The sequence below is a fragment of the Myxocyprinus asiaticus genome, chromosome 14 (assembly GCF_019703515.2).
Source record: "Myxocyprinus asiaticus isolate MX2 ecotype Aquarium Trade chromosome 14, UBuf_Myxa_2, whole genome shotgun sequence".
Taxonomy (NCBI): Eukaryota; Metazoa; Chordata; class Actinopteri; order Cypriniformes; family Catostomidae; genus Myxocyprinus; species Myxocyprinus asiaticus.
Window position 1 is genome coordinate 19,459,180 of NC_059357.1, and position 21,542 is coordinate 19,480,721.

Here is a 21,542-nt window from a genome sequence, read left to right on the forward strand (position 1 = left end):
TTCAACCTCACTCTTGCATTTTCAACTAAATTTTGTCAGTCAGTCAGCTACGGTAGATAACGCTATCTTGTTGACATATATGCAGAATTTAGCAGAATAAAAAGGCATAAAAAGATATAGTATGTACATGATCTTTGAATGTAAGATGGTTGAAACATAAGAACATAAACACTAAAAGGCCAAATAATTGTTCCTTGAACTAGACCGAAACCCTCTCACACTCGTCCCTGAGCCATTGGGTCATATTGTTGAGCAATGCTCTGCGCTTTGTTATTTTTAGGTTACACTCACCCAGAGATGTTGACTCACGCCCAGGCTGACCCATTCTGACTTTATCCTTCTTCCCAAAGAGCCGGCCAATGGAAGACTTAATGCTTTTCTTTTTGCTGGCCTTGTGGAGGGAGTCTTGGCTGCTGTTTGAACTGCTGCCATCAGCTGAGAGGCTGGATAGCACAGAGAGAGAGTCAGAAAGGTAAATGATTCTGAAAAGACCTGTGCATGGTCAGAAATTAACCAGGTTTCAGGGACAAAATTCCCCTAAAGTTACCCAAAAAAGCCACCAAAAATGAATAAAATGTGCCAGATATTTAAAATTTGAGGTAGTTTAGTTAACTTTAGTTAACTTAAATGGGCAAGTGTTGTAGAATGCTTCGTTAATTTGAAGAGACTTTTGGTGAAGAAAAATAGGGTTAGGTGTATTTGATGTTGATATGATTGACAGATGGATGGACGGACAGACAGAGAGACAGACAGACAAGACAGATAGATAGATAGAGATTGTTTACATTTATACCAAGATAATCGCTCCTTTTGCTTAAATGGTGCTTGTTTAACAAAACTAGAGCAGATAGTTTTTGTGGTTGTTGTTCTTACATCATATATTTGGGTCACAAGACAATGCTCACATTCCGGGATGAAGTGTGTCCGAAATCTATTCATACTACTTGCATGCATACATAAAAGAATGCACTGTTTTGCAGGCCGAGAAGTGCATCCTTCATCAAATACAGTACTGGTACATACTGTGACAGTACACGGTTTCAAACGAAGTTTATGAGATTTGGGGGATTTTAGATTGTCCACTGTGTGAAAACCGTAATTCTGATCAGTGAGAAAAGTCATAGCAACCCGAGTCAGAACAGCCTGAAGGTTCTGGCTAAGTTTGGTGTAGCTTGAAAGCTGTAGGATGAGTTACCATCAGAAATTTTGGTCTTGGTTTAGTCTGCAGTAAGTCTGTAGGATAACAGTGTGTTGGCTTTTCAAGCCAACATAATAATTGTTCAGATTAAGAATTTCTTTAAATCAATTGATTCAATGGAACTATCTGAAAAAAAAAAAATGGACTGTATGATGTGTTTTTATATGAAAATGCCCTCATAAATGTGAAAAATGCAAATCAATTCCAGAGGGCAAATTTCAAGCTGAGCATAGTGTATATCGAATCGTTAGATGGCTGTTTCATTAACTCACCTGCGGAATTCACGACTGTCGTCCAACATAGCACCAGGGTGAGTGTGTGTCATCCTGTCCAATCGCAGCGCACGAGGAGTGGGAGGAGGGGTGGAGTCCAACAGGGCCAGGGACCTATCGTCTTCTTTGTTGTTCTGATGGGCAGAATGAAATGAAAGAGTTACTTGTTTACACTTCTTTATGCAGTGTATGAGACCAATACTAATACTAAATAATCACACACACATCTCACCTGTCTGTCTGTCTCGCGTGCAGGAGAGTGGGGCAGGCGGGGAGTTGAGTGCCCAGAGCTGGGTGGAGAGGGTGATGCCAGGGTGGAGGATGTGAGGGATGGGGGGATGAAGCCACGCCCAGTGCTGTCCCGCCCAAGAGAGTTAGGGGGGATGGGAGGGCCGTCCAGAGCCACGCTGCTGACCCGACTCTCGATCTCTTCTGCGCGAAGCTCTGTGCTTTCCTTCTCTTCCTGAATCAACCTGAAAAAAAGGGATTGAGAGATAAAAGAAAAATTTAAGAAAGAGAGAATTAAACAAAAAGAAGTAAACCAAGTGCTCACTGCCCTGTCCAGGTCCAAAACTTTTTGTGATCGAACACTCAAACCACCTTCAGAGGTAGTCAGCAATGCATGTGACCACATCAAATTTGTAGTGTAAATGCTAATCCACCCTGATGCATCCCTGACATCAGTAAAGCATCACCAACTAACCTGTCATTCAACTTTTGCCAGTTTGGAAAAGCACATAAAGATACTAATACCATGGTCTGTTTGAATACTCGATTGTGATTGGCTGGAATGCGTGCGGTTCAAACCAATGCACAGGTAGTTCCAGTCAGTTTTATTCACCATTCGATATTAATGCGCTGTTTGTAACCCTAGCAACATAACATTACAGAGCAAGCAGAGTGAACTATAGCAAATGAAAACATTTCCAAACCACTTTCATCAGCATAGCTAATATAATGGAATTCAGTTTGTTTTGCACAGAGGGTGAGAGAGGAAATCAGGATCTATTAAATGTGTCTTTCTCTGTCGTGCAAGACGATGCAAGATGATTTAAACTGTAATACGTTGTGTATGTCATGTGCTGAAGTGCTGCCTGTAGCCACTAGATCTCACACATCTCTGACTCAAACGCTGAAGGAGAAACACTGTTTGTTTATAACATGCACGCAGCATTTTGTGGTGAATCTCTACCATTCAAGGACAAATTGCGATTTCATTCTTAATTCAGTCAATCGTGCAGCCTGGATGGATACCATAACGATGTCCAAGAGGTCAAAATCCAAGGGTTCCAGAGAGTTCTGAATGGGTTTCCCCTTATCATTACAGTAAGTGCTACTTTTACTGTCAATGCCACTTTTATAATGTCGGTTTTTCCACATTTATGTGACAATGACAATGAATAAAAATTAAATAATACATTTTCTCTGGTGTGTGATACCCTCAACGTTCTGTGAATATTATTATTTCTGGATTCTGCATTAAAATTCACAGTTTTGTGGTCGCACTACTTTTTCTCTGTGTCTGAATAGGCATAGCTGTAGATCTAATGACCCTTAGATAAAATTAACCATTATTTTTTGTTCTTCCAGTCAAAATTTGCATTGCAAAAAATGTATGGCAGCTGTAACTAATCAATTCTGGCAAGTGACCATGGTATAAGTGGGATAATCCACCGCTTCATGTCGGGTGGTTCTTCGTCTCCACGTAGTGCATTTAAAATTGTTTAACGCACACCTAGCCGTGGATTATCCCTTACATGCACAAGACTTCAAGCAAAATATCAGTATGCCTGACATCAACATGCAGTGAAGGCTAACAACATTTCATGTGAAGCACGCGCATTCGAAGTTCACTTAAAGGCATAGTTCACCCAAAAATGAAAATTCTCTCAATTACTCAGCCTCATGTCATCTCAGATGTGTATGACTTTATTTCTTCTGCAGAACACAAATGAAGATTTTTAGAAGAATATCTCAGCTCTGTCAGTCCACACAGTGCAAGTGAATGGTGGCCAGAACTTTGAAGCTCCATAAAGTACAGACAGTCAGCATAAAAGTAATCCATATGACTCCAGTGTTCAAATTAATGTCTTTTACGATCGCTTTGGGTAAGAAACAAATCAATATTTAAGGCCTTTTTAACTATAAATATTCACTTCCGGTGAGAGGACCGAGTTCACGCAGCCTCTTGCATAACGCAAGCGCGTTGGTATGTTCAAAAGAAAGCAAAACCAATGAAGCTTGTGAACAGCGTTTTGTTGTAAACAAACCGAGCTGCACTTCCGGTTGTACCGTGCACACGTCGGTTTTACACTGTGGCTTTGTGGCGCAATCAAAACATTCCTTTGTTGGGTTGAGCGGCCTCTAGCTTGCGTCACAGCTAGAGGCGTGTGAACTCGATCCTCTCATGAATGCGCATTGGAGAGTGACTGGAAGTGAACAATTATAGTGAAAAAGGACTTAAATATTGATCTGTTTCTCACCGAATGCGATTGTATTGCTTAAGAAGACATTCATTTCACCACTGGATTCGTATGGACTACTTTTAGGCTGACTGCCTGTACTTTATGGAGCTTGAAAGTTCTGGCCACCATTCACTTGCATTGTATGGACCTACAGAGCTGAGATATTCTTCTATAAACCTTCCTTTGTGTTCTGCAGAAGAAAGAAAGTCATACACATCTGGGATGAGGGTGAGTAAATGATGAGATAATTTTCCTTTTTGGGTGAACTATTCCTTTAATACAGGAACCTCACTAAAATAACAGAATTCTGCTTGAAAAATGATGTTTGTGCTTATATATTTAGAGAAGCAATGCACTGATTTTCTTTCTCTTTTTTTGACACTATTTTGCACTTTATCAACATGCAGTAACACACTGAAATTCGAGACTCTCCCTAAAAATCTGATCACAACTGGTCACAGGAGAAGCATTTAAAGCTGAACTGTTTAATTTCTGCACAGTAGCATCGCCAGATGGAATTGCAAAAATAATCACTTTTTCAAACAGATTCTGGAAAACTTCTCCTTCTTCCATTGGTTGTAAAAACAGACAGGCCCTCCCCAAACTCACACCTTTGGACAAGCCAGTGTTGCTGTTTCAGGCGTGAACAGGCTTGATTGTGCCACAAAGCCACAGTGTAACACTTTCAGGTGAAAGCAACCTACAAATGACTTAGTTGAATTTGCATATTAAGCTGGGATACAAGAGTACATTTAAACACAGAAATACAAACATTAGTATTTAGACTCACTAATTATGTCACTACCACGTGTGCCTCTGCTGACCACTTGTAATCGGATCACCTGAGACAGATCCTAATACCAGGCATGAACAGGGTCATAGATTCTCTTCAGTTCTCCAGCTCTTTACCTATAAGCCTCATGTTCCAAGCACTCACAATTTAAAATGTCTTTCACACTAAATTAAGTTTGTTTTTCGAAGTTGTCTCAAGGCCCATCAGATCCCTAAGTGTAGGGTAAACTCACTTAATCTCTTTGTTGATGGCCTCCAGCTGCTCCTGCAACATGATAGCAAGAGTCTGCACATCTGTCTGCCCGCTTGGAGAGAGCAGCTCTGGGCCGAAAAGCGTCTCACGATCCTCTTCATCATCAGAACACCTGTCCTCCACGCCGCCCTCAAAGCCAGTCCCCAACAGAGCTCCACCGTCCCAGTCACCGTACTGCAGAAGAGAAAGGACAGACATTACTCGATTCATTTCATATTAAACTGCCTTGTTCACCCATTAGCAAGTTTATACAAATACAAGGGATAGTTAATCTAAAAATGGATTTTACTCACTGTCATGACGTTCAAAACCAGTATGACTTTCTTTCGTCAAAGGAACACAAATTGAAATGTTAGGCATTATGTTAGCCTCAGTCACCATTCACTTTCGTTGTATTTTATTTACATACAATTACAGTGAATGATGACTAAGGCTGTCATTCTGGCTTATATCTCCTACTTTTGTGTTCCACAGAAGACATATGGATTTGGAACAACATGAGGGTGAGTAAATGATGACAGAACTTTAATTTTTAAGTGAACTATCCTTTTAATAAAGTTATAGGAACTTACCTTGCTGGTTTCCTCCCTTGCTCCACCCCAGCGCCCGCGATGAGCCCGTCTGACCACGCCTCCTGTGCCTGTGTTTCCATAATGATCTAGGTGGGTGGTGGAGCCGGCAGGAAGTGACCCACTTCCTTGAGAGTACCTCAGCTCCAGGGCACTTCCTGGAAGAGATCTAAAAAAGAAGCAATGGAGTCCATGGTTAAAGTCTACATGAGTTAAAAATGTACGCTTTTTACTTAATACATGTTCCTGGTGTAATTGTGAACGATTCTTTGATGCATGTTATTCAAATGCAAAGAAACGTTTGTCTTCATAATCTTTCATCAAAATGTCATAACTTGCTCCACCTCTGAAACAACTTTCCTTTTCAACGTATGTCACTAAGCCCTCTTGTTTTTTGTAACACCTTCTCATGATCAATTCAATTCCTGATTGGCCAAACCAAGTCTCACCCTACACTTTTTCTTTTTGAATATCCAGTTCCACTCTGACATACAGAACATCATATTATGGAAGTAATTTTTTTTTACTTTAACATGGTGCATCAACTAATGATGCAGAGATCTTTTAATAGTGGACAGATGATGTGAATGTGGCTACCGTGAGTAAGAGGAACCAGGTCTTCCTCTCAGCTGGTCCAGCTCTAGCTGAAGCCTCTCGAGCTCAGCAATTAGTTGATCCTGAGAGGAAAAAGACATTAGCAGCAGATAATGTAGCCATCTGGACATAGGTCAAGTGAACAGAGACATTTTGGTGCATGATATCCGCATTATAATTTAGAGAGGAATGTACCTTGTTTGCTAAGAGATCATCTTGGATCTTCTTCATGTTTGCAAGTTCCTCAGAAAGAGCGTTCTGTAAGACATTATGGCAAACTCTTACATTTACATTTATTCTCTTTGTAGACACTTTTTTCAAAAAGACTTACAATCAATTAAAGGTATATGTTTTATTAGTACATGTGTTCCCTCACTGGGAATCACACCCATGAATCCAAAAAAAAAATAATTCTGTAAGGGATAGTTTACCCACAAATAAAAATTCTCTCATCATTTACTCACCCTCATGCCATCCCAGATGTTTATGACTTTCTTTATTCTGCAGAACACAAACTAAGATTTTTAGAAAATATCTCAGCTCTGTAAGTCCATACAATGCAAGTGCATGGTGACCAGACCTTTGAAGATTTAAAAATGACATAAAGGCAGCATACAAGTAATCCATATGGCTCCAGTGGTTAAATCTATCTCTTCAGAAGCAATATGATACATGTGGGTGAGAAACAGATCAATATGTAAGTATTTTTTACTATAAATCTCCACTTTTACTTTCACATGCTTCTTCTTTTTTTCTGGAGATTCACATTCTTCGTGGATATCACCACCTACTGGGCAGGGAGGAAAATATATTAGTAAAAAAGAACTTAAACATTTATCTGTTTCTCACCCACACCTATCATATCGCTTCTGAAGATATAGATTTAACCACTGGAGTCGCATGGATTACTTTGAAGGTCCAAAAAGCATATAAAGGCTGCATAAAAGTTTTGGCAACCATTCACTTGCATTGTATGAACCTACAGATCTGAGATATTCTTCTTAAAATCTTCGTTTGTGTTCAGCAGAAGAGAGAAAGTCATACACATCTTAGATGGCATGAGGGTGAGTAAATGATGAGAGAATTTTCAGTTTTGGATGAACAATCCTTTTAAGCAGTATTTTTGTCTTATTTTCCAGTGAAAATATCTAAAAGTATTAAAAACAAGTTACATTTACTTGAAATGCAAAATTGTGTGAGATAAAAAGACTTTTATAAATATTTATATATAGTGAATTAAGCTTATTTTTCTCACACCATCTTTTTTAATTTTAAGCATAAACCTCACTAATTTGTAATAGATTTTGCAAATGGATGGAGATTAAACAAATTTGTGTTATATTTAGGCTTAAAAAAAATAAAAAATAAAAAAAAAATTGCCAATGAGGTAAGAAAAATAAACTTAATTCAAGATATATTCTCTGAAAACAAGTCTTATATTCTTAAATGTATCTTGTTTTAGGATTTGTTGAAGATTTGTTTTTAATTGGAAAACAAGACAAAAATACAAATTAAGAAGATGACTTTTTGCAGCGTTGGCGTGACTTTACTAGTTACATTTCTTCTGTTTTTAACCTTTAAAATCAACTGATGTTTTGGCTATTCATCACAGATACTCTGATGAGAAATGCAACGAGCATGAAACACCCGCTTTTGTACTTAAATAATGAGGAAGGATGCATACAGTAGAAAGCCTGGAACTCCAATTAGAGAAGAACATAATTTAAGCAACATCTGGATTTTGAGGAAAACATCAAAGACGTGGTAAAATTTCAAGGCTATTTTTCGGTTTCGAAATGTGTATTCATCATTTTCAAGGAAATCTGTAAATGAGGTTGAACCAGAAGTTAAGTGGAGATCTAGATGATCACACCTTATCCTCCAGTGCAGCCATTCTCTCTTTCAGGTGCAGCTGAAGTCTCTCATTGGACTCTGACAAAAGCTTGTCCACTGAGTCAGAGAGACGCTTGTTGTGTTCGTCGTTCATCCGCTCCCTCTGCCTCGCCTGAGAGAGAGAAAGAGACAGAAATGTGAGGGAGAGAGAGAAAGCAAAAGGGATGATGAATATCAAGTACATGCTTGACTAACAGTGAAGAAGAGGCCCTTAAAGACCTACACACTACAGAGGCACTCTATGTGAATTGACACATGAGCGTAGTCATCTCAGGTATGTGAAAATACCTCGCTACATCTGAGCATGACATGCTGAAAAAAACTCAAAAAAGAAGGAAAAGAGAAATGAAGAGAACAGAAAAAAGAGAGGATGAGTCACCCTCTGTAACTCCTGGTTCTTTTCTTCCAGTTGTGCCTCCAACTGCCTCAGTCGCTCCTCAAAGTTGCCATGGCGTTCCTCAGCCTAAATAATAAAGCCAGAATATGACAAATTATAACTGCAAAACTGAGACATTTAGTCTGTTAATGCACTTGTTATTTTGGCTTGACAAATCCAACATACAGTTTTTTCTATACTGTTATTCTAACTTCTACTAAAGCTTTCAAGCTACATCTGCCAAACTTGGCCCAGACCTTCAGCCAGTTCTAACTTAAGCCTAATTTATCAATAGAAGAAGCTGAACTGTTTTCTCCTGAATGAATTAAAGCACCATAGGAGAATAAAGTCTGTATTTATATTAAGCATTTTTTTTTTTTTTTATTAGTTTGTTGAGGAAAATAAACATCATGTCCAAACCACACCCATGATTAGTTTTAAGCAATCATCAACACTCTTTGACTAGCCAAGTTCTCCTAGGTCAAGAATTTCAAGGGATGTGCATGAACTGGAGAAATTTTATCAAACAAACACCTTGGCAGAACAAAAATGTCAGTACATTTCGTCATAATGTTAAGCGAACTAAAAGAAGCCGGTTCACCCAGAAAGTAGCTATAAATTAGCCTTTAGTGTGCTATTACTTTTAACAAATTGGGTTTATGTTTTTCCTGTAGCAGGCAATCAAATGCACCAAAAGTCTGATTGTAACAACTCAGCAATATCTACTAAATTTGGCACAGTCCCTCAGCCTGTTCTAACTTAGCATTCTTTATTTTTTCATAACTGAGTGGACTTTCCAAAAGCAGACATCACATCTGTCTATCTGTCTGTCAATCTTTCTATTAAATCCGTAATTTTCCCTGCTGAAAGGTCAAGCTTAACCAGCATGCAATTCCCATGCTGGTCTAGGCTTTTTTATGCTGGTTAGCACTGGCTTGGTGTTGGTCTAGCTGGTGGACCAGCATTGCCATGCTTTTTTACCAGCAAAACCTTGCTGGTGAAGCTGGTTGACCAGCATAGTCTTTCTGATGAAGTTGGTTAAGCTAGTTTTAAAGCCTGGCAAAGGCACCAGCACACCAGCATTCAAACCAAAACACAACATAAGCTGGTGACCAGCAATTCTGGTCTTTTCAGTAGGGTTATTGTATAGGCCTAATTGCTAACTGCTACATAACCCACCAGTTTAACTTAAAGGCTTTTAAAAACATTTGAAACTTAAAAGGAAAGGCTTTGTCAAGCCAACAACGTTTGCCTTGATGAACTTTCCTTTTGTAGTTCATTAAATCATAGTTTAGGCCATTTGAATTTTGGGCCTGTCCTTCTGAAAGTACAAGGCAAAACAGAAACAAATAAATCTGAATGTGACAACACACACCTTATTGAGTGCCGCCACCCTCTGGGCGAGTTGGGCCTCGATCTCAGGCAGTGTCTCAGCCCTCTGTAGGGTCTGCTGGAGCTTCTGCTTAGCATCATCCAGACGCTCCTGGAGCTGCCGATTCTTCTCTTCACTCTGTGGGGAACGAGGGATGAAAGGATGAGGGTGAAAGAACAATGAAGCAGGAACACAATGAAGAACATCATAATAAAGAATTGGCTTTGATTTTGTGGAGACCTGGTAAAACCATAACTTAAACTTCAAAGTCTCACAACAAAAGTCACAACTGAAGCCAACAAATAAACTGCAAAAAATAAAACCATTAACAAACATCAAATTTAGCCAGGTGAAATTTTGGAGCCAACTGAACTTTTACAGTCAGGTGAACATGGAGATATGACAGAACAAATGTGGTTACATTTTGTAAATACATGTGAAATTAGCAACACCAACCAATGAAAAACCAACATGTCCAGACAAATCAAGAAGCCTAGAAGCAGATTAAAAATTCTTGTAGCCATAATCACAGAGCATCAACCACAAACCTCAAACACTAAAATAACAGAAACAGATTCCCTTGGATCTAAAAACAAACAGTAATTTAGGTAAATTGACACAGATGTGCATCTAGAGTCAAGTTTGTCCCAATCAACAGCACACCTCTGTTTATTATGAATATATCAGTGTAGAGCCTGACCAATATGGGATTTTTGAGACTGATACCGATTTTAGAGAGGGAGAATTCACCGATTACCGATATGGTGACCGATATAGATAATTTTTGAGCTGGAATGAAAACAGACCTTTTCTATGTGGATTGTGCACCGATTTTGCACTGATATGACTATGCAAAGGTACTCAGAAGGCTGCTTTCTTAAACAAATATTTTTATCAAAGAACATTGACATTATTATTATACATTGTCAACAAATTCTAGAAATGAACACTGAGAAAATAAAGAATTGTATTAAAAATACAATAAATAGCTTAATAAACATCAGTACTATTAGTATAAGTCAATTGCTGACCATTAAAATAAAGAATAAATAAAATTAATAAAATAAATAAAATTAAATAAAAATCAGTACTGTATGTTTAGTATCAGTCAATTGCTGACCATTTAAATAAAGAATAAAAATACAATAAATAGCTAAATAAAAATCAGTACTGTATGTTTAGTATCAGTCAAATGCTGACCATTAAAATAAAGAAAAAATAAAATAAATAGCTTAATTAACATCAGTACTGTTTAGTATCAGTCAGTGGCTGACCATTTAAATAAAGAATAAGTTAAAATAAATTAAATAGCTAAATAAACATCAGGGGCCGGTTGCACCAGCTATATGTATGTTACAACTTAGCCTAGTTGTGGCGTAAATGGGCACTAAGTCACAATTTACGCTCTACTAAATATTTGAGCGTTGCACCATAACATTTATGTAGGACGTAACCCTACGTATAAACAAAATATATACGGCAGCCTCCGACCAGGAGTAACTGATGGAATAAAAAAACAGACTCATTTAATGACATCAATGAGCTCATGTTTTGGTTGACAGGCTTCAGTCCTTTTGACATATATGATGGTGTTGGCATTTACACTCATTTACATTTACGAGAGAGAGGAAAAAAAGTGTTTCCCAACCAGGGAGTGCCATTACGAGAGTTTAATGTAAAAAATGTAATAGAAAAAGGTTTTAATCTGTGCTAAAATAGCCTGTGGCTCATTCTCAGGAAACATACGTGCCATTTATGTGCTGTGTGCAATCATAACTACAGATACAATAAACAGGATACTGACAATTAGTCCTATTATTAGATCGATTTGGTGTGTAATACAAAAGAAATGTAATAATAATAATAATTATTAAAAGAAAATATAAAAATACAAAAATAACAACATACTGTATCAGCCAATTTGCATTTGTATTAGCCTCATCAAGCTTTTTAGTTAATCTATGTTATGGAAATACATTTTTTACATACAAATATTGTTCTTTGCACAAAGCACAAGAATGTTGACTAAAAACAATGGGGTATGGTACAATGAAATTTGCTACTTTAGTTCATTACCAGCTATTTTTGCTCTAAACTTCAACCCTGAAATGTCTTTATTGTAACACAGTTGGCACAAAAACACATTTCTGAAAAACATCATGGGTTATTCATTTTTTTAATTAATGTGCTATATATGTTACATTAAATTGAGTGATTAACCCCAATATATTTCTGTTGCTGGACAAACTGCACAATGGTCCTAAAATAGTCCTTACACCTTTCATGTGTGTTTGTATATGATTTTACTCTTGTACCTGTCTGTATAAAGATTCTTTGCTGGCAAGCTCGTTCTCCAGCTTGTCTTTGATGTCATGGAGAGAGGTTGCCTCCCTCTGGGCACTGAGATACCTACAGACAAAACAAATACATTGAACTTCTGTACAGTACTTGATAAAACAAAACTGTCTCTACTCTCCATCATGTCATTCATGTCGGGAAAATTCCCCTTTAGAACAATGCAAACATTCCCCATGACACAGAGCTTGTGAAAACAGCAGAGAGATCTGATCTTATCATCACCATGTGAGAGAGTTTACCTGCGCTCTAAAGTGGTGATCCTTTCTTCCATGTCCTCTCTTTGACACAGTGCCTGGGGTTGAGGGAGGGGTGAATAAAATGTAGGATGAAAGAGAGAAAAGGTGAAAAAAGAGCTAAAGACAAACAAATATTATAGAGTAAGGCCAATAATACACATATATACAATATTAATATTCTTCAGCCATTAGATCATATTTAATATATATCTTAATATTTATGTTTTTGCTCTGAATGGATTAATAGGGTGTTTTTTTGTTTTGTTTTTTTTAATCAGAGGAACCATCATTTCAATCAAACAGAATTTGTAGTCAATTACATTCAAAATGTTTAATAATGCTGAAGTAATAAATAGTCATAAACAGCTAATTTACCAAAAATGTTATATAGTATGTATTAATATACAGTGTGAAAAAACGGCTCATAGAGGTTTTGATGAACATGTTTGAGTAATGACCCAAACAAATTGTTTTGAATTGATTCACTGAAATAGACACACTTAAAAAAAAATTAACCTAAAAATGTGCTTTATAGTACCAGCAGCCATATCACCCTGTATCTCAAGACCAGTTGTCCACTGAAGCTAAGCAGGGTTCAGCCTGGCCAATACCTGGATGGGAGACCTCATGGGGAAAACTAAGTTTCCTGCTGGAAGAGGTGTTAGGGAGGCCAACAGGGGGTGCTCACCCTGCAGTCTGTGTGGGTCCTAATGCCCCAGTACAGTGATGGGGACACTATACTGTAAAAAGGCACCATCCTTCAGATGAGATGTTAAACTGAGGTCCTGACTCTCTGTGGTCATTAAAAATCCCAAGGCACTTCTTGTAAAAGAGTAGGGGTGTAACCCTGTTGTCCTGGCCAAATTTCCCTAATTGGCCCTTCTTAATCATGGCCTACTATTAATCCCCATCTGTAAATTGGCTCTATAACTCTATTCTCTCCACACCACCATGAGCTAGTGTGTGGTGTGGTGAGTGTACTGGTGTACTATGGCTGCTGTCATATCATCCAGGTGGATGCTGCTGCACACTGGTGGAGGTTGAGGAGTGTCCCTTGTTCACTGTGTAAAGTGCTTTGAGTGCAGTGTCTTAAAAAGTGTTATATAAATGCAACATTCATTCATGTGGTAACATCTAAATTAATGTAAAAAATATTAGTTAACATCATTGATATAACCAGAATACATTAGGTTACACAGACAAACCCATTTTTAGGATTAGAGTAGAAATAGTTCCTTAAGGAAACAATTTCTGTTTACCAATTTTTACAGTGTAATATAATGTGAGAGTTCTAATATACACTCACTGAGCAATTTATTAGGAACACCTGTACACCTACTTTTTCATGCGATTATCTAATCAGCCAATCGTGTGGCAGCAGTGCAATGCATAAAATCATTCAGATGCCTTTTGTTTATACAGTATATGAAAGAAATCCTCTCCAAACTAATGCTGTTAATTATACAGGGGACCTTCTAACTACATTACGAAAATATTAATTTTACAGATTATATTGTATTATATTGTTTTATCATTTTGGTCACATTTCAGCTTTTAAAAATTAACAAATCCATGAATAATAATAAATATGATATTATTTTGCATATATAATTGTTTGTTACATGTTTTTTGTTTAATTGCATAATTTGTACTATTTACAGGTATTACATTGATTTGTTGAACACTTGCTAAGTACCGGTACTGTCTCTTTTACAGAATTTACAGAAATTGGCAAATTGGAAATTGGCATCATGGTGGCACAACACACCGTGAAAGGATCTCGCTGCTGAATACTACAACAATATACTACACAATTCATTCACTGGTGAGTGAAATTGAAACATTTACCAGCCAGTTGCCAAATATATACTGTAAATTTTAGTCGTAAAGCATGAAATTTGGTTGCAAATGCGAGTGATTTCCTCTCATTGTAGTGGAGGGTTGCTCAAAGAGTAAAAGATCGATCATGGGATTTAAGAATTGATATCGATGTGGTAGCTATTTATCAAGCTCCCTCTCTGGAATCGAAACCCTGATTCCCCTTGGTCATCATGGTAGGCGCCTAAAGTACCATCGAAAGTTGAAAGGGGAGACATTCGAATTAGTCGTCACCGCCGTGAAGGGCAGCCAGAGGTTACCAAGAGGCTGGGGTGATTCCACTGGTCCACAACCAGCATTGGGAGTATGTGATTTTTGCACACATGTGGTTTTAGTTGGTTCTAAGTTTTACTGTAAATGTACAATCCATTTTAGTGCAAACTTATCAGTGAATCAAGATTTCGGTGTTTAAAAAGTTCAGCTTTTACACACATATTCGTGCGTATGCACGATTACTGAATGAGACCCACTGTCTTTAGGGAACTTAATTGTCAACTAAAAAGCACATTATTAAAATCATTGCCATCTTCACAAAGTTTCGTATTTTAGACCGGCCGTAATCATTGCAAATAAATCGTAAATTTTTTATATATTGCACCGCTTGGCACTTATACATGTTACAGGCACTAAACTTCTATACAGGCAGAAACCGTTATTGAGGTTAGGCAGTTGTCTAGACAGCAGTAAAAAAAAAAAATACCATACCTGTTTACTTCAGACAGAGCTGATTATAAACAAATATTGCGAAACAAAAGAGAAGCATTGAATATTGTATAATTACTGTGAAAGAGGAGGAAGAGGAGGAAAAACTGATAAAAGAAGTATTCAAAGTTCACACTGAGAAGAAAGACAGGGGCTGTGTTTTCAATCTCCTGTATCGAGTACTTTTTGACAGGCAAAACAGATTATAAGCAAAAAATCTGCTCAAGGCATCTGAGATAAGAAGAACGCCAAGCCATCACAGTAGCTACCGGCAATTTCGGAAATTTCCATAACTAGTGAGTCGGAGACATGAAACAGACGCTGTTGCCAAGTTGGCAAGTTTTTTGTTTCCGCAGGAGAGTACAGCGCCTCTATTATACAGAAAATTTGACTTCTTCCATTGAGGAATGTCAGATAGACAGCTGATTATTTTGTTAGCAGTTTGATAGATCTTGCCTTGGTTGACAGGCACACCCATCAACAACTAGAGTACTTTACTGCCAATTACTCACTGCATCATGGCAGGAAACGCTTCTAAATGAGAAGAGGGGCAGAGACAAGAACAACACCATGATTGCGTGACACAAGACTTTTGACTTTGTTTTCTTTGGAGTGGTTTAGTTGAGAACTAAGTAATAGTTCACCAAAAAACGAAAATATTGTCATCACTTGCTCTAAACCCGTATGACTGTCTTTCGTAGAACACAAATGGTGGATTAAAAAAATCCTGGCCACTCTTTTCTATATAATGAAAGTGAATGATGACTGGGACTGCCAAGCTTAAAGGGATAGTTCACCCAAAAATGAAAATTATCTTATCATTTACTCACCCTTATGCCATGCCAGATGTGTATGACTTTCTTTCTTCTGCAGAAAATAAATTAAGATTTTAAGAAGAATATGTCAGCTTTGTAGGTCCTGTCAATGCAAGTGAATGGTGACCAGACCTTTGAAGCTCCAAAAATCACATAAAGGCAGAATAAAAATAATCCATACGACTCCATATCTTCAGAAGCAATTTGATAGTATAATTTCTGAGTACTTTTTACACCCCTGGAAACGATGCAATGACTTTGGGTGAGAAACAGATAAATATTTACATCCTTTTTTACTATAAATCTCCACTTTCAATTTCACATTCTGAAAGTGAAAATGAAAGTGGAGATTTATAGTAAAAAAGGATTGAAATATTGATCTGTTTCTCACTCAAAGTCATTGCATCGTTTCCAGGGGTGTATAAAGTACTCTGAAATTATACTTAAGTGAAAGTCTGGATACTGAGTGAAAATGTTACTCAATTAAAAGTCAAAGTATCTAGCCAAAAACATACCTGAGTGAAAGTAAAAAAAAGAATTCACATTAAATTGTACTTAAGTATTTAAAAAGTAAAAAGTGACTTTTTCCTATCTAGAATGAAATCAAGAGAGGAGAATGTGTGAGGTAGGATGTTGTTAAATTCGATAGGTTTGTTAAGTCGCCTTTTTACTGTCTTATTTCTACCACAGTGGCATTCGCAACCTGGTCATAGAATCATGTTACAATAACTATGTTTTTGCAAAGGGATTTTTATGTAGCCTGTTGTATGTAACATGGCAATATCCTGGTGGAATGAACACTAGAGGTGCTAAAACAACAATTACTTTTATCCCTTTTCACACAAAGCATGAGTAAAAAGGCAGATTATCAGTTCATAAACACTTTTCGCTCTGTTCCTCAAACAATGCTATCTTATGACATCTAAACAATTTTACCATTGCGGATGACTAATTTTAATGTTTGCATCACATAACCAACTACATTTACAATCTTGTTCAAGTGTGATCAAATTGCGCAGTAGCTCAACTGAGAGTGTTGCATATGCGATACAAGGACTGGGGTATGAATCCTGAAGAGCACGCGAGTCGGCACGTGAGCCGAAAGTGTCATAGAAACACCACAAAATGACTTGGTTGCTTCAGAAATTGTTTTTCATCTCACATTTGCTTTTTCTGACACTATCAGTTAGGTTTAGGTTTAAGGTTTAGAGTAGGGAGGTCGGTTTTGTTGATTTAAATCTCGATAGAACATTAACCTGAAAAACCTCATCTGTTCGGGAGAACATTTCACTCGCTTTTAGTGCCACACAGTGGACATTTCATTCTGGAACTGCCCTGAGATGTGTAATGAACCACATAATTTTGTTTTGCAAAACGTTGCCACAGTCACGCAATGTTCATTGCATGGGAGAAGGCACTCACGAATTGTGACATATAGAAAGATAAAAAAAATTAAAATAAAGTGAGGTCACGTGACGCCATGCAGGAAGCAGACGTGTGAGCGATGAGATCTGCACACTTTGCTCAATTTTTAATTATTTTCATGTTATAATCTGGTGAAATTTTATACACCCAGTTACACATTTGCTCTTTGAGGCAAAACATGGCAAAGAAGTCAAAATCCTCGGGCTCTGGAGACATTAAAAGACACTTATGTGTTCAGGATGAAAGCCCCGACAGGCCTACAGACCTGGGACTCGATTTGGATGGCGCGGCGGGAGAGGTGATCCAGCGTCAGTTGTCCAACATGTCGGTGATGTTGACGAAGGTTCTTGCTGACTTGGAGGATCTCGCTTCGATTACGGCGATGGAAATAAAATTTGTTGAGTTAGTTACAAGAGTGACTGATGTTGAGAGACGAACCGATTGTCTGGAATCTTTGGAGAGGGAATTAACCGCTAATCCGCCCGCGACCAAAGTTGATTTGGAACATCTCCTTGAAAAGCTTGAAGATCTTGAGAATAGAAGCCACAGGAATAACATTCGAATTGTTGGAATTCCTGAGCATGAGGAGGGCAGAGATATGGTGAAATTCCTAGACAAGCTTTTCCCGAGTCTGCTCGACATAATTGGCCACAAGCTGGAAATCGAGTGAGCTCACAGAGTCCCAGCTCACAGATTTGCTGAGGGAGATAGGCCCCGATCGATTCTAGACAGATTTCTGAGATCATCCGATAAAGATCTTGTGTTGCGCCAGGAACAAAGGCAAGTGTTACGCCAGGAACAAAGGCAAGCTTTCTTGGAAGAACCATAATATTTTCTTTTTCCCGGACTTTGCGAGTTTGACAAGAGAGAAACGCGATTGGTTCAAGGAATGTAACTCTTACATCAGCGAAAGGTCACATTTGCTCTGATGTTTCCGGCCAAACTGAGAATAGAAACGAAGGATGGTCGCAAAGTATTTACATGTCCCAATCAGGCAATGTCTTTTATTGAATCAATGGGTGAGTAAACCATTGGGTGTTTCTCATGTGAGTGGGTTGACTCGCTGTACTTACTCTGGCTTTTGAGGAAGCTGGGCGTCATTTTGGCTGGCATCTGCTGTGCTGCTGGAGTTTGTTTTGTGAATAACACTTTTCCTTAAAGAAACTTTTGCATTGACGAAAGATTACATTTGCATTGAAGTTCCCGGCCAGTTTGAGAGTGGACACTACGGATGACCGCAAACTATCTACATGCTCACACAAAGGATGTACGGATTGTGTAAGTCATGGTATATACTTTTATGCAGCCTCCGAGTGAATTGACTCGACCATCCGGGGAACCGGGATGCCGGTTTTGTTTCTTTATGTATTGGTTCTGCCTAGCGGCTGGAGCTTGTTCTATTGAATAACACTCCTTTGGAACAGCTGTGGATTTATCTGTTCGTTCTTCGTGCTTATTCCTCCTGCTGGATGGAGTTTGTTTTGTTGAGTTTTTTACGGGACATTGGAATGATTACGTCATCCGCTGAACTCATAACAGCCAGCTTACTGAACATTCATTTGACTGTCCGAGGAATCTGAATGATTTTATATCAGCTGGAATTTGTTTTGTGGAAGATCACACCTTTGAGACAGTTCTGTGAATGAATCTACATGTTCTTTGTGTTCATTCTTCCTATTGGCTGTAAGTATTTTCTGTTATGTAATTTTGCCTCACAAATTTGTGAGGCAAAATTGAGCAATCCAATGGCAAAGTTGTCGTGGGCGTTCATGGGCCTTTTGAGTTTAGAGGCATTATCGCCGGTTGGCGCTTTCGTGCACGTTTTTCTTTTTTCTGTTTGTTTTGTTCGGGGGGCAGTTCGGGGTTTGATTGTTTCACTAATGGAGAATGTGGTCTGTATAATTTTGTTTTTGACACACAATTTATTTTTTCTACTATATAAAAATGTCAAATGTTAATATGAGTGTACTATCTCTCTCCACATGGAATGTAAATGGGTTGGGGCACCCCATAAAAAGAAGGAAGGTTATTACTTTTCTTAAACTTAAGAAATATGATATAGTGTTTCTTCAAGAAACACATCTCTCCCCGCAGGAAGCTGAAAAATTTGGGAAGATATGGGGTGGACATGTTTTTTTTAGTGCTGGCTCAAGTAAGAGCAAGGGAGTCATTATATTGATTAATAAACATCTACAATTCAAATGTCTCAAACAGACTAAAGATAAATTAGGGAGAGTCATTATTGTTTTAGCTGAAATTCAAGGGCAAAGGTTGATTTTGGCTAATATTTACGCACCTAACGCTGATGATCAGGGCTTTTTTATAGATCTTGAAGGGATGCTGCAAACCGTTGGCACCCCTCATGATTTTAATCTTTTGATGGACTCAGTCCTTGATCACAGTGAAGCAAAAGTGTGTAAACCCCCTAGAGAAACACTGACTCTTCACAGGATGTGTAAAAATCTTGGTCTTACGGATATTTGGAGACTTTTGAACCCATCTGGTAGGGACAATACATTTTTTTCATAAAATTTTGGCTAACCGATTAAGTAAGGTTATGACATCTCTTATACATATAGATCAGGTGGGGTTTATTCGGGGCCGCAGCTCTTCTGATAACATCAGGCATCTCAACAATATCATGTGGTCAGTAGTGAATGATCAATCTCCGGTCGCTGCCATCTCACTTGATGCCGAAAAGGTGTTTGATATGGTAGAATGGGATTATCTTTTTAAGATTTTGGAAATGTATGGGTTCGGGACTACATTTATTGGTTGGATAAAGTTACTTTATAGACACCCTGTAGCAGCAGTACAAACAAATGGATTAATTTCAGATTATTTTACTCTGGATAGGGGCACTCAGCAGGGCTGCCCTCTTTCCCCTTTATTGTTCTCTCTTGCCCTGGAACCATTAACAGCCGCGATAAGGGGGGAGGATGATTTTCCAGGGGTGGTGGCGGGAGGTGTGGTGCATAAGCTTCTGCTTTACGCAGATGATATTTTATAATTTGTCTCTGAACCTACTAGATCTATACCTTGCCTCCACAGAATTATTAATTCCTTTTCCAAGTTCTCAGGATACAAAGTTAATTGGTCTAAATCCGAAGCTTTGGCTCTGACAGCGTACTGTCCAGTAACGGCTTTCCAGCCGGGCGCCTTCCAATGGCTCAAACAGGGCATTAAGTATTTGGGGATTTTATTCCCAGCAAATTTGTCTGATTTAGTTAGTGTTAATATTGACCCTTTAATAAAACGATTTTTGAGCGATGTGGGCAGGTGGTCTTCATTACATTTATCAATAATTGGGAAGGTTAATGTTATTAAAATGAATTGTATTCCAAAATTTAACTACCTGCTACAGTCTCTCCCTGTAGATGTCCCCCTCTCTTATTTCAAGCAATTTGATAGCATAGCGAAGTCCTTCATTTGGAATGGTAAACATCCCAGATTGCATTTTAATAAGTTACATAGGCCGATTGACAAAGGAGGGCTAGGCCTACCCAAGATTTTGTTTTTTTACTATGCATTCAGTCTCAGACATTTGTCTCATTGGTCACTTCCACCTGAGAGAGCCCCTCCCTGGTTTGTTATTGAACAGGCAGTTCTTGCCCCTATTTCGCCATTAAAAAGCATCTCTATCAAACTAATCGGAAAAGTTAAGTTACACCCCGTTATTTCGCATTTACACTCGGTATGGACTAAAGTGTCCAGATTGTTTAAATTGGACACTTATTTAAATGTTGCCTCGAGCATATGGCAGAACCCAAGATTATGTATTGGCAAGTTCCCTTTCTGCTGGCCAGAGTGGATTGTGAGGGGGGTTGCTACACTCAGTGACCTATATGAAAGTGTAGTGTTGAGATCATTTGAAAACTTGGTCCAACATTTTGGGATCCCCAGACCTCAGTTTTATAGGTATTTACAATTGCGCCACCTGCTTTGTACTATTTTTGGGAGTAGCACACACCCCCCTAAGGAGGCAGATGCTTTGGGAAAAGTGATTGCGGCTTTTGGAAAAGGTCATGAGGCATCAGTGTAATACTCCCTGTTAATTCAGAGTATGGGGGATGGAGCTTTAACTTCTATTAAGAGATTATGGGAAAAAGATTTGAATTTGGTATTGCAGGATGGAGTGTGGACTAAGATTCTGAAAAATGTCAAGTCTGCATTTAGAGATGCAAGGGTTCGCCTTATGCAATTAAAGATTTTATTGGACCCCCTCTAGATTATATAGGCTTGGTCTTTAAGACACACCCACCTGCTGGCGATGCCAATCAGAAGTTGGAGACACAACCCATGTTTTTTGGGGATGCGTTAAGATCCAAGATTTTTGGTTAAAGA

General features: G+C 38.3%; 1 protein-coding gene across 3 annotated transcripts in view; it reads right to left on the reverse strand.

Annotated features, from left to right (window-relative positions):
- ppfia3 (PTPRF interacting protein alpha 3) overlaps window positions 1-21,542 on the reverse strand; it is an 80,648-nt gene that overhangs the window by 22,134 nt on the left and 36,972 nt on the right. For all 3 annotated transcript variants that reach the window (XM_051716866.1, XM_051716867.1, XM_051716868.1), the window contains exons 9-20: window positions 12,382-12,434; window positions 12,100-12,193; window positions 9,788-9,922; window positions 8,416-8,499; window positions 8,017-8,148; window positions 6,339-6,401; window positions 6,147-6,226; window positions 5,553-5,718; window positions 4,961-5,154; window positions 1,703-1,943; window positions 1,471-1,604; window positions 292-443 (exon numbers count right to left, since the gene is read on the reverse strand). In XM_051716866.1, the coding sequence (XP_051572826.1) occupies window positions 292-443; window positions 1,471-1,604; window positions 1,703-1,943; window positions 4,961-5,154; window positions 5,553-5,718; window positions 6,147-6,226; window positions 6,339-6,401; window positions 8,017-8,148; window positions 8,416-8,499; window positions 9,788-9,922; window positions 12,100-12,193; window positions 12,382-12,434 (1,528 nt within the window). The remainder of the gene's footprint in view (window positions 1-291; window positions 444-1,470; window positions 1,605-1,702; window positions 1,944-4,960; window positions 5,155-5,552; window positions 5,719-6,146; window positions 6,227-6,338; window positions 6,402-8,016; window positions 8,149-8,415; window positions 8,500-9,787; window positions 9,923-12,099; window positions 12,194-12,381; window positions 12,435-21,542) is intronic.